Below are 13,517 nucleotides of genomic sequence, written 5' to 3'. Positions count from 1 at the left end.
AGCTGCTTCCTGTGAGCCCCCATCCAGAACACGCCGTGCAAGACGCGGCTTCCACGGGCAGCGCTCTCGGTGGGGGTGGGTGTGGGTGGCAGTCCTGAGGGTCTGAGCAGCACGGTCCTGGCCTCTGCCCCAGCACCACCGCCTGCTCACTGCTGTCCGCTTACCCTCCTCCTGCAGCCTTTTAGTCCTTCCTGACAGTGTCTTTTGCAGTCGTTCACCAGCTCCCGCTCCCTGCTCCGAGCAGCATCAGCTACAGCTGCCTGGCCAGGACCATCTCTGGTCAAGTGGTGAGTATCTCCAAGGATGGAGACTCCACAACCTCTCCAGGAAACCTGTTCCAGGGCTTGAACACCCTCTAAAAAGACCCCAAACCAAACCCAAAAAACTTGTGTTAGGGAGCCTCCTGTGTGCCAGTTTGTGCTCCTGCCCTGGCACTGGGCATGGTGGCAGGAGCCTGGCTCCCTCCTCTCCTCACCGTCCCGCAGGTGTTTGTGCACACTGATAAGATACTCCTGAGCCGCCTCTTCTCCAGGCTGAGCACTCCCAGATCTCTCAACCCCCCAGCACATCTGATGCTCCAGTATGTTAGTCATCTCTGTGGCCCTGTGCTGGGCTCCAGTATGTCCATGTCTCTTGTACTGGGGAGCCCAGAGCTGGAGCCAGTGCTGCGGGGTGCCCTGGCAGTGCTGGGCTGGGAGGATGGGTCACCTCCCTCGAGCCACTGGCAGTGTTTTGCCGAGGGCAGCCTGGGTGGCTTCTGTCCTGCTTTGCTGTCAGGACCGGCTGCTGGCTCCTGTTCACCTTGTCCACCAGGTCTTTCTCCATGGAGCTGCTCTCCAGCTGGCACCCAGCATGTCCTGGTGCAGGGGGCTGGACTTGGCACTTCTCCTTCCTGAACTGCATGAGGTTCCTGTTGACCTGTATATCCAGCCCACTGAGGTCCCTCTGGATGGCAGCACGACCCCCTGGGGTATCAGCTGCTCCTCCCACTTTGGTGTCTTTGCAAACTTTGTCCCGTTTCCATCTGACTGGATTACAGTTCTTTAGCTGCTTGGAAGACACAGTTTTAATCTCTCACCAGGTCACGTTTCTAGTCTCCGCTTCCAAGGGGCAGGCTGGAAGCAGGCTCACATTTACATGTATTTCTCCAAAATAACTTCAACTTTTCCCTCTTTTAACCTCTTCACAAGCTTCTCTCCCAGCCTTTCTGTTCCTGTTGTGCTGGTGTGTTCAGGCGCTCTGTTCTCGGCACGTGGAAATCTTCGTCTGTTAATCACCCTTCAGTTCCACAGCCTGTTCCTTACTTACCCAGCTGCTTTATTATCCCAAAGTCATAGTCTTTTAAATCTAAAAGAGTTTGGGCAAAAAGCAAAAACTGTTTCTGAAGTTCCAGCCTGTGGTGCCTGGGTGGTCTGGAGCTCCTTCCAGAGGAGCTGGCTGCGGGGCAGGCGAGGAGGCAGGCGCTGCTCGGCTCGGCAGAGCCGGGTGCCCCGCAGCCGCTCCCCGCTCTGCTCCTCCCGAGAGGCCTCGCTCGGCTCCACGCCCGCATGGCAAAGGCTCTCGTGGTGTCAGGGTGGATTTGCTGGAGCTTTTCGCTGAAAATACTAGCTTTTGGGTTTGGTTATCGGTATTATGCAATGAAAAACATGAAGTTAAAAAGCTCATAATTAAAGTTTAAAACCAGTCAAGGTGTTGTCTGGGTCGCAAAGAAAAAAGAATGAAGGTGCATGATTGATCCCGTTGCACCTTCATCCCGTGTGACTCTGGCTGTTGTGCATCTGTCACGTCTCTCAAATGCTACAGGGGATACTGTGAAAAAATACCTCATGGGGGGAAAAAAATACTATTCGTACCTGCATGTAGACTGTGCCATTTAAAATGTTAAGTAACTCCAGTCTCACTTTTAGGAGTTGTACTTTGTATTGAAACAATTTCTGTTGATTTTTTTTTAACGTGCATTTCTAATTCGCATCGCACAAAGGACAAAAATCCTCATTGCTGGGTCTTTTCGTGCTCAGTACGTATCGCTGCGACACAATTGACACATCAGCTGCTCGCAGCAACAGCACTGTTTCCAAGAGGAAGGAAAAGGATGTGGGGATTTTGGGGTATGGTTGGGAGAAGTTCAGCCTGGTGCAACCTTGATTTTTCACGAGCAGCCTGGAGAGTCCCCACACTGTCTGCTGTTCTCGGAAACAGAGGGACCGCGAATCCTGGGCAGGGTTTCAGGCTGTCGGCTGTGGAGAGCTGCTGCTCTTCGCTGGCCCCACTGCCTTGCCAGCTCTTGGCTGCTCCCTCTACAGTGGCAGAAGCTGCTGCTGCCGTGAAGGTGATATAAACCTGATTTATACTGTTCATCATCAGTTGCCACTTCGATGTGTCACCAACATTTTTTTAAGGGAAAACAAGAACTAGTAGTCATTGTAGTGTTTCCTATGAGGTTCATTGTTGGTCAGATGTGGAAACCTGCTTTTGATCATTGAGGATGCGAGTTGTTTTGTTTTTTCTTTTTTTCCTTTTTTTTTTTTTTTAAAGAAGGTACTGTGACTTTTTATGCTGGGAAGGATTAAGACCATTGAAATGTAGGAATTGATATTGCTGACTTCCTCTGTTGCTTTCTTGGCAGCACTGGGGTTAGTGTCTCTTGCAGCCTGGTTTTCTGCGGAGCCCTGACAGCAGGATGGTGGGTCCGTAGCTTTTGGTTTGTCAGGCGCATTTTCACTTCATTCCAAACTTTTAATAAAAGTTGCACACTCCAGGTTTAATGCCACAGTCTTACTGCAGATGTCTGGACTGGCCTTTCCTAGGGCTCACTTGGTCAAAGAGTAAGTCTTTCTGAGCTTTACTCGGTGGTAGTGAGCAAGTGACTTGTCCTACAAAGAGGAGAAGGAGCTTCCCCCTTCAGTTGTTCCTGGATATATCCCATCGTGGGCTACGTGTGGTGGGAGGAGAAGGAGCATTAGGCCTCCGAAGGGCTGCTTCAGCGTCAGACAAACTCCAGACTGTGCTTTGCTGCCACCCTCCCGGTGCTCGTTCCCTGTCTGGCCGCCCTCCCAGGGTGTCTTCCTGACTCAGCCATGCTCCTGGGATCCATGTGGCTCCCAACACCCCAGCACCCCGGGAGCTCTGGTGCTCCAGCACCCGGCGCGGGTGTGTGCTGGTGCATGACGGGCTGCGGGGTGCAGGGGCTGGGCGAGCTGGTCTCCCCGCTCCCTCCCTGCCCCGGGGGTGCCCCGGCAGCTCGGGAGGGGAGCGCAGGGTGAGACAGCAGGGCTGAGCTGGGAAAGGCAACGCTCTGCGCGGAGGGAGGAGGAACCGGCAGCTGGTGCTGCTGAAAATTTGCTTCTTTCTTCTCACACACCCCTAATGCAAACAGATGCGTTCTGTTCTGAGGTCCCTGCGCCCCTCAGCCTCCCTCCCTCCCCTGCTCTCCTCTCCATCCTGCAAGGGCTGTCCCACGTCCTCCACTCCAAGGGTTGTCCCCAGGCGCTGCCAGCTCCCTCTCCCCGTGGAGTGGGGAGGGAGGAGAAGGTCTGGCTGGTGCCTGAGCTGACTGCCTCCCCAGAGAGCGAGGTGCCCACCGGAGTGGGCTCCTGACCAGAGGAATGCTGGCGGCTCCCATGGGATCTGGGGCCTGTTCCTCTCGGAGTGAGTCAGTGACACCAGCTGAATGCTTCCCCGAGTTTCCTGGTTTCCCTTTTTAAAGGAAGATTGCAGAATCTCCTTTAAAAGGATGGAAAAAAGTGTGAAACGGACCCAGAGTTCCCAGACCAAGCATACGTAATGGGAAGGCACACGTCTCCCGTCTGTACTGCACAAGAGGCAAGTCATTTTCTAACATACAAAAACTGTAACTGCACGGCTACTTTTAGTTCTTGGTAACTGAGAATAACCTTTCCAATCTAAAATACTCCTTATATGACAGAGGTTTTGAAAATGCCCTATGTATTTCTCAGACTCTGAGACTCATCAGACGGATGGTTTGTAAGTTGCTTGTTCAGAGCTATGTGGTTTTTCCAGTGAACGTGACAAGTTTTAACATGATCTGAGTGAAGTATGAAGGAAGAGAACCTTTATTCTGTGTAATATAATTAAGAGAATTCACGTATGCTTTCCTTCACTGAAAAAGGTGAAAAGGAATACAGGTACAACCCTTCTATACCAAATTCAGATGTTTTAGTTACTGAACCTTACTTGATATGAAGTAAGCTCTATCAGCAAGTGAGTTATTGAAACCATGAACCTTCCTGCACTACGATTCATATCTTAAAAGAAATTATTAGAAAAAAAACACTTTTTTGCCATTGGGAAAAAGATAATGAATAACCTTTACTGTTGGATGAACAAAAGGTTAGCAAAGTCACGCTATTTCAAGAACTTTCCACACTTTTAATTAATCTGATATTCAGTTTATGCTTCCAAGTCTGGTTTTCAGCAACGGTATCTTAATTCCTGCTTTCTTTTCACTTGAGGGTGATTAAGAGCAACATTCACAGAACAACTTATCAAGCGCTTTTCAGAGGCTCAAAGATCACTTACCTGTCACCATTGTCGCCTTCCACTTGTCTCTGAGCTGCATCTCGAAAGCGCCTTAGACTCCTCCAAAATGCATCTTGCAACTACAGTAGGTGTGAGAGTACTTCTTGCGATAAGGTAGTTAAAGAAACCATATCTGGAAGTAAACTTTTCTGCTTCCGATGGCTTTTTTTGCGATACCTGATCAGAGAGTCAAAATTCCCCTGGCCAGGAGCAACTGGAGCAACTGGCTTTCTCATTCCTGGGAATGACTCACATGCCAGGGTAGGTGAGCGCCGCGCTCCCGCTCACTTCCTGGCTCCGGAGCAGCTCGGGCGCGCGGGACGCAGACAGTGATTCACCTGAGAGGTGGGTTAGTGCCTGTTAAAGGCAGCAGAGGCTGCAAACGCTGCACTTGTGTTTTCCAGCAGCCTGCGCCGCCGTGCCTCTGCCTCTTGGTTAATACAGCTCTGTCTGCAGGGTGAAGGCGAATTTAATGTGATATTGAAAAATCTTGTGCTGGATGGATGCAAATATCTGCTAGTCGAGATTATCATGTCAATTGTTAATTTGACTATATTTAGACATCTTCAATGTGCTTTCATCAGATCCTCTCTTCTAAATAGCATGTAGGCTGAAAGCAAAATGTTAAGTCTGTTACTAAATATTTCAGGTAAAATGACTAGACTGTGTGTTTGCTGCGTGCTTTTTACTGCCATGGTGTGGGGAGGACTCTGAGCCTGCTGGCTCTTGCTGTCCTGCTGTCAGTGGTCCTGGGTGTGCACAGATTTACAGTAAGATAATTTAATGCCTTAAGAGCATTGAAATAATCGTGGCAGTAATTATATTAGGACAAAACTTTGCTTCCTGTCAGCAGAGGATGAAGCAGTTAATTTCCCATTTTTGCTGGTGCCTTAAAAAGAAAGCACATCTATATCTCCCTCACTAAATCTTTAGGAGAAAATAAAGAAATAATCTTAGTGCTCCGAGAACAATGGCTGCAGGTCAGTTTTCTCAAACTGTGCTGTCTCTTCTGCCTGGACGTCTCCATAGACATTTTTTCCTTTTTTTCCTCAAAGATCTGAAGGACTGAGTCCCCAGCCCCTTCTTCTGAGGCTGGGCAGCCTTCCACATAGGTGTCCTTGACAACTGCCTGGAGGCAGAGCAGGACCTACCAGCTGCCTCCCTGTCGTGAGGAACAGCTTCCTCTGGCCCCTGTGCGGGGGCCCTGGGCTAATTTCCACATTTCTGCTGGTGGGCAGACTGTAAAATTCCCACTTGCCTCAGGACCTCTCCCTGGAATCAGGTACAGTCCCTGACTGTAGGAGACTTCTGACAGGGCTCATCTTTGAAGACCAGCTTTTGCAAGGCAAAACATGATGCAAATGAAGCCAGCGGGAACGTGAACATGTGTTACACTTCTGTCTTGTTTTTAGCTTTAAGCTGCAAAACTGATCTCAGGAGCTGGGTATTCTGACATTAAAGGGTGGTCCCTGTTGCATGCACGTGCTGGAGTGCACACGTCGTGTCACCCAAGGATGGAGAAGGTTTCTTCTGCAGTTAGGGAGAGGAGACTTGATGACGTCTCTGTGTCTCTCAGACCTTGCACGTGGCTGCATAGGACAGTGTGTGCCAGCCACCATTTCACCACCTTCCAGCTGTCCCTTGTGCTCCAGTGTTTCGCAGCTGCTCATGTTTTGTTCCCCCCTCAACTTCTTGTCTTGTTTCTAGACTAATGGTGCCTGCTGTTTGTCCTTCCAGTCTTCTGAGGGTTGACCTCTTAGGTGGCTTTCAGTCATTTTCCACCCTAACATTACTTGTGGTGATCTGGTTCTCTGTTCTGCGTGGAGCCTGTGTGAGACAGGAGTATGTGCCTGACTGATGGCCTTGCAGGCTGCTCCTCTGAGCTGAGAAGTTATCCCGTGGAGGGCAGCCAGAGCCACCCTGGGGTGCGGCGGTAAGTGCTATCATCAGTTAGTGCAGCTCGGGTACAGCCCACCACGCGGCCGTGCAAACAGCTCCATTTCTCAGCATTGCATCTCTTTTAAGGTGTTTCTCCCCCATCTCTGTAAATCACTGTCTTTGTTCTCCATTAAGTGGAGACCTCGTCCTTCCTCTGGGAACGTACAAGGCTGTTTGTCCTGCCCTTTCTCCAGTGCTTGCGGGAGCTGGGAGGCTCCAGAGCGATGAGAATATCTGCCTTTGCTCGTCAGGCTCTAGATGGGCCTCGTACTTTGAGCTCTCTGGCTGACTTCCAGCATCATCTCCTTTACCTGAGGACAGGGTGCTGTGCAAATTCTGTGCTGATTTTGGGGTTAGACTCTTCTCCTTCCTTGTGAGAATTTGGGGGAATTCATTTAAACGACAGTGCGTTATGATTTGATTTTGCTGTTGTTCTTCAGGCACTTCTAATGCTGGAGTCTAAGAAACAGCACTGCAGGACATGTTGTGGGGAAGAAGGGAAGAAATGAGATGTTTAAAAAATGTAATTTAATTTCTTACAGAGACCTGAGTGTTTAATAGCTGGTACTCTGTGAATGGAGTGTACACACAAAAGTTTAACAGTAGCCAAATAATAAATAGATTCATAAAATCTACAGGAGAATGTGGTTTTTTTGGTTGTTAAATGTGGTGCAATGGCACATTAATTTTTCTTTAAAATCTCTGTATTTTGTTGCGTCAGTAAAACTTAATGGGTTAGAAACCACTGTCACAGCATCCCCTAGCAGGCTTTTAATTCAGACGTGTTGTCTGGCTGTTCTCAGGCTGGCGCAAGTCAGGACTAGCCAGCACATGAGAAGGAAATGCTGTGGAGCTTGTCGTAAAAACAGTGTGAAAGAAGTGCAAAGCTCTGATGTAAAGAGAGGCTGAAAGCTAACCTATAACTTTACTATTGTTCACATTATTTAAAGGCTGGATGTCCCTTTTTGTATTCTGGTGATTAAAGAGCAATTCTCAGATTTCATAATAACCTGAACAACGTTATTACAACAATTACTGTGTTGCTTCACTCTAAAACTCCTGTACTATCATATTTAGCAATACAAAGTGCGGGGTTATTTTTAAAGCAGATTAGCCACCTGGGTAATAGATGAGACTGGCTTTTTCTTTTTTTCAAACATAGTGAAGTGGTAGCAGGATCAGAGCTTGCAGGACCAGGAGGATTCCTCCAGCACTCTGCAGTCAGGTGTGCAGGATGGAGGTGCTTCTGTCAGGGGAAGAGTCTTGCGAGAGTTTGACACTTCCCTTCCCTTCCCTTCCCTTGTGTGGTTTCCTCCCATCACTGTTGTGATGGCTGTCGCTAGAGGGGAAGGAGGGAGCAAAGGAGCTAATGAAGAGCTGACTTTTAAAAAGCTCATTTCTTTTCTCCCTCTGTCCTTGGGTTCCTCACATTTTGTTGACAGGTAACCTGAAGTTACACACCTGGGCTGGCTGATCCTGTCTGCAGACTCAGGTCTGTTCTAGTGCCTTTAGTTTTCACGTGCTGGCTCTGTGCAGTTCTGTGTCCTCATACGGGTGATATCTTGGTTGCTCGACTCGGCTTCCCAGCTCCTGTTCGTGATGCAAATCATTGTTTTGCATTTCTAATTAATTGGAGCACTGCTGTACGTTATGAGAGCTTTCTCAGTACTCAGGGTTGTAGGAGCCTTGGTGGAGGGATGTGTGTCGCTGTGCCAGAGGGTCAGGACAGGTATGAAGCGCACAATTTGTCTTTAGGCATTCAGGAATTAACTTTCTGTCCCTCTGAGGAGAGGCAGTCAGGTACAAAATCGGGAAGGCTAGATGATGTGTGTGTTAGGCAAAGGTACAACACATTTCCTTCTTCTGAAATGTAAGTAAAGTAAAAAATACCAAGAAATATATGTAAGCCTTTGTGTACACAAATAAGATTGATTTCCTACAAAACTCGACTGCCTTGGGCCCTATACTTCCCCTCTTAGGAACCCAACGACCTGTAAAAATGTTTAGAATAAGAGTCAACAGTTTTTGCCTGAATCCTGGACCACAGGAGCCTGGAATAAGGTTCATTTGCCTGAACAAGTTTGAGGCCTGGTGCCAGTTTTCCCGTTTCTGGGTTGTCTGCTGCTGGTCTGGAGTGTAGACGAGGGGAGCGGATGAACATTTGGGAGTGGAAAGGAGAAGCCCCACCGCTGCCTCGTGCGGTGATGGGCTGGAGGCAGCACCGTAAGGTGGGAATGTTACACGGGTCTGCTCTGCCTTGTGCAGCTGCTGGGTCGGGGAGCAGCAGCCCTTGCTCTCAGCAGCTCCCAAGTGTCAGTACCAGCCTCGTCAAGTTAAGTTGGGAGAAAAATCAGATTTGGAAAATGGCGACTGTTGTATCAAGCACGCTGGTAAATTTTACTGAATTACAGAAATTCCTTGGCTGCACTGAAGAAATTGGGGGACTCCAGAAAAGCAGCTTTCTATGGTGAGCTGCTGGTACTCCCTACCTGTGGTCTAGGCTGATGGCTTCCTCGACTCTGAGGGAACTCTGTTCTCGAAACATGTCTTGATTTGGGTCAGGTGTAAAATATTAAATACTGCTTTGGTTACTTTTTTTGAGGCTTAAAAACCAGCAACCTAAACTTTGAGGCACTTTAACTGCTACGATTCTTGCTTCCATCTGGAGGCAGGGATTTAAAACCGTGCAGGAAAAAGCACAAAATCCCAAATGTTAGAATTTAGAGGACATTGTTTTCTGTAAGTGGATCACCCAGATGTCCTGTCCTTGCAGTCACTTGCAATTTCTCTGCTACAGAATTTGGTAACTCTGGCTCCCTTTTACCTACCTAAGAAGCAGCAGCTGAAAAACAGATGATTAAGGCTCCTCTGAAACCTTTGGCACACCCCTTATTTGAGGAGCAACTCAGCCCATGTTGTGGTTACACCCACCCTTCCAAGCAGGCTCTTAGCGCTTAACTGCGTGTGCTGCCAGTACGTGTGTGTGCTCAGCGCTAAGTGAGCCCTGGATTGCGAGAAAATAAAAATACTTCCATGGTGGAATAAGTTTTCTGTTCTTCAGCATTTTCCTAGTTCATCATTGCCATGTTGTTCATCTTATGTTACACTCTTTTTTTCTGTAATAACGACAAAAATGGGCCAGAGTTCCACTTTTAAATCCAGAGCTGGATGTCAGTTTGTGCTGAGAGTCCTGGGACCTCGGTGTTAGCTGTGGCTCTTTTGGAAGAGGGAGGACTGCACTGCAAGGTTTTGTGCTGAATTCTTCCCTAGTATGACCCAAGGTCAAGCAGCACCCATTTCCGTGGGCACCGGTCTGGTGGAAGGTCACAGCTCATTTACAAACCACCTTCTCCCCGTGTTTAGCTCTGGTCACTACATTAATTGCCCTGCTATGTCAACAGGCTTAGTGAAACGTTTTCAGACTCCTCGTACATTTATTTAAGCAGTTGCTAAAGTGGTGACTATTTTAGCAGCTAAGAAATTAATATATTTATTTTTATTAAAGTAGCTAAGTTAATCCTGTTAAACACCGTATGTGTGTGGGGAGAGAGGAATTAATTCCTGAACAGCATTTAATCCTGAGAGGAAAACCCTGTTTGAGATAATGTTGATTTATAGGGAAGTTTGAAACCACCTGGAAGCTGGTTAAGGATTAGTTCAGTTTCCAGTGGTAAAAGGGTGTTGCAGTTATGGAAAGTATGTAACGTGCCTGGTGGAGAGATACCCTGAGTAGAAATTGCTAAATAAGACGTAGATCTACCTGTGTGGCAGAGGCTGGGGAATCCCAAAGGCAGATGCAATTAATGCACAGTAATCTAAAACAGCTTTGGAAAAATCTGGCTGTATGGAGCAACCTGGGTGATTGTATTAGTCTGCTGGAAATATTTAATTTCTAAAAATAGCAATCAAGTGGTAATCCAAGCAGGCAGGTGTGAGAAGGCATAAAGCTAGCAGGAGAGCTTGAGAAGAAGTGAAGTTTGTTAATAAGGGACGTGTTTTTTCAGCAGGGTCCTGGGGACTCTCACAGTTCAGTGTCACAGAGCAGCAGGAGATGAGTGTCAGGGCAGGAGGGGTGACAGGAGTTACAGCAGGTGACAGGGCTGGTGGAAGGGAGCGAGTTGTGCTTTCCCTGAGGCCAGTTCAGCGGCGCAGTCACCTGAGCAGCGTGTGGTGCGTCCTCTGGGCTGGCGGGTGTTGGGGGACACGGAGCAGTAGGAACGTGTTGGTTGGGACGCGAGGAGGCATTGCTGGGGGCTAAGGTGAGTTTAACCATTTCTTTAGTATACTTTGTAGAGTTGGAGTCAATAAATGATTGGTATCTCTTTAATAAAGACACAAATCCCAGGATTTAGGGTTAGAAAGCGGTTTCTCTTTGGCACAATCCGTTTGGACTTCCCTGTGGGACAGCTGAGGGAGAGCCCTGCCAGTGGTGCGGTGAGCCGGGCGCAGAGGGGTTTTTCTGGATGGGGAGGGTTAGGCTGTTGTTTGCTGCCTTCTCTTTGCCTGTTGTTGGGACTGGGAAGGGTGAATGTGCCACCAAGGGGGACATCTCTGTGTGGTGAATGGTAGGGTAGGGGTGACTGCTGCACGGGTCTGGGGTGCCCTTCATGGGGGAAGCGGTGCTGGGTACTTCCCTGGGCTGGATGAGCGGTGTGGTCGGGGGGGGCTGGGGTATTGCCAACTGCCTCCTCCGCCAAAGTCCCCGCTGGGAGTGGAGGGGAAGGATGGTGAAACAGCGTAGGTGGTGGGAAAGTGATTACGTGTGAGAGAGGTGGGAGGGACCGTGTCCTTCCCTCTGTCAAGGACAGCTCCTCCTCTTCCCTGCCCTGTGCTGTGCCGTGCCAGCTGAGCTGACACCCAGAGTAAGAATTACTGACAAAGTCCACAGCTCTGGGTTTTAAACCCAAATAAAGCTCTATTGTCCTCAGAAGCAGCCACAGTCAGTAAACTGCTTAAGTGTTAAGTAAGGTTTTTTGTTTGAAGCCAATGGAGTTATTCTGTAGATTATTAAGTTATATGAAGGTATTTTAATTCATACAGTTTGTCTGTATTCTGTGAGGTGGACACGATGGAGTGACCGAATCAAAAAACCCATGTTCTGTGTGCAGAACCAGCAGAGCAACGCGAGGCTACAGACCTCTCAGTGTTAGTTTCTGCATCATCAGCGCTGCGTTTCTGTTTGGACCGGTGTGGCTGTGGCTGTGACACCGCTCGAGTGACTCAGTGGCGATACCGATCCCTGCGGTGGGAGCACGGCTGTGCTGTGGCTGAGCTGGGGCACGCTGGGCTCCCGCAGCTTTGGACCCCGGCCGTGGTGTCGGTGAGAGCACAGCTCGGGGGGAAGGTCGCTGTTAGCGCAGGGCCAGCAGTTTTTTGCCAGTGACAGCTTTTTGCCTGGTTAGGCTGAGCAGCGAGCATAAGCCGGGAAATCCATTTTACTGCTTTTATTAAGTATTAATATTACAGTACAACCACCCTTTCATTTTCTACAGCAGAAGTAAAACAAACTATTTTTTAACTTCTCTATGAATACGCAGGGACTGGAGAGTGTAAAGCTGCAGGATCAAGAATCAGTAGCAGATGTTCGTGTGTCCAGCTCGGTTTTTGGGTTTGTGTGAACTGCTTTCTGAAATGTCTTCACTCTCCTGCATAGGATCTTTTCTACAAATGGTTTGCACAAGAACATGTATATCAGGGGGTCCATGCAGACGTTTGTGGTAGCCAGCCACAGAGTGCTTTCTTTTGCAACAAAGAGCTGGTTCTGCAAGCGGCAGTCCATTCGGGTGGTCGTTTGACTCAGCGTGTAGGTAACTCTGCTGAAATGAAAAGGGGCAAAGCATAAGAAAAACACGGTAAAAATGATGAATACTTTCCCCTTGATCCTTTTTTCACTTTTGTTGTCTTTCTTCTGTGTTTTTTTATAAGACTCGTATACCTTTTTGGCAATAATTATATAAAAGAGAAGCATGAGGATGAGAACAGTCCAGAAGACAAACTGACAGATATAATTGACGATTTCGTGCCATTTGAGTCCCAAGTAATTCTTCAGCGAGGCACACTTCTTCACGGATTGAGGTGTTGCTTTCTTGCTCGTCAAGATCATGTTAGGCAGAGAGAGAACAAAGAAGAAGAGCCAGACCAGACCTGCCAGGATCTTTGCTGAGGTCAGGTTTTGCACCCAGAACTTCCCAAAAGGTCTCACAATCTTGAGAAATCTGTCAAAAGCGATGAGACCCAGTAGCACTATGCTGATGTACATGGTCTCATAAAATACTACAGCTGAGAAGCGACAGACAAAGGCTTTGAGTTGCCACGGTCCCAGGCCAGAGTCCGTCAGGATTTTCAGAGGGAGCATCAGGGTCATTATAAAGTCAGAAATTAAGATATTTTTCAGGTAGACAATGAAAGTTGATGTGCTTGGGATATGGAAGAAAGCCCAGACAGCCAGGCAGTTCAGCACGAGTCCCAGAAGGAAGACGAGCGTGTACAGGACTGGGAAGACCAGGTGGGTGACCGTGGTGTCCCGGTGGCACTGTGCGGAGGAAGGTGCTCCAGTGGAGTTACTGACAACACTCTCGTTTGCAAATTCTCCCATTGTTTGAAATAGGCTTGGGTGAAAAGGAGAAAGAAAACATAAAACTTAATGTTCTGTATTTAAAATTAAATGTCTCTTACAGTGACTAGCAGGTTTACAGAAATAAACACAAAACCTTAACGTGCATTAAATAGTGACCAGTTTCTCTCCTAGTTCATAGAAAATCTAAGTCTTTGCCTAAGTTTTAAGTTGCTTACAAACTAATGGCTAATGAAAAGTTAAAATGGTGTATATTCATGACAGGCACCTAAGATGACATAGCAAGGTATAACAGCAGATTACCTAGAGCACCATTTGTCCTTACATGGAAATGTATTTTAACACAGAATAGAAATTTTACAGCTGTGGCCCCAAAGCAAGGTGCTTCTGGGGTAGCGACTTCTGGTATTTCTTACCAAGCACACAATGTTTTTCCTTTCTCAGCACAGATTTAAGTAACATTTTT

The 13,517-nt window shown here is 48.0% G+C and overlaps 2 protein-coding genes across 2 annotated transcripts in view; one reads left to right on the top strand and one right to left on the bottom strand.

Annotated features, from left to right (window-relative positions):
• Positions 1 to 13,517, top strand: part of MED12L (mediator complex subunit 12L) — a gene marked incomplete at both ends in the record, with an annotated part of 118,865 nt that overhangs the window by 67,536 nt on the left and 37,812 nt on the right. The window lies entirely within an intron of this gene.
• On the bottom strand, positions 12,041 to 13,084 carry P2RY13 (purinergic receptor P2Y13). The gene has a single exon (XM_010164975.2). The coding sequence runs from the start codon at positions 13,070 to 13,072 to the stop codon at positions 12,041 to 12,043; it is 1,032 nt and encodes a 343-aa protein (XP_010163277.1). The 5' UTR covers positions 13,073 to 13,084.

Source organism: Antrostomus carolinensis, unplaced genomic scaffold, assembly GCF_000700745.2.
Source record: "Antrostomus carolinensis isolate BGI_N321 unplaced genomic scaffold, ASM70074v2 scaffold13753, whole genome shotgun sequence".
In the NCBI taxonomy this organism is placed as follows: domain Eukaryota; kingdom Metazoa; phylum Chordata; class Aves; order Caprimulgiformes; family Caprimulgidae; genus Antrostomus; species Antrostomus carolinensis.
The sequence above is the reverse complement of the archived record's forward strand: the minus strand, read 5'-3'. Positions and strand labels throughout refer to the sequence as shown.

Excerpts from the sequence above, each read along its gene's own strand:
- P2RY13 (XM_010164975.2), bottom strand. The coding sequence starts at position 13,072 with ATGGGAGAATTTGCAAACGAGAGTGTTGTCAGTAACTCCACTGGAGCA.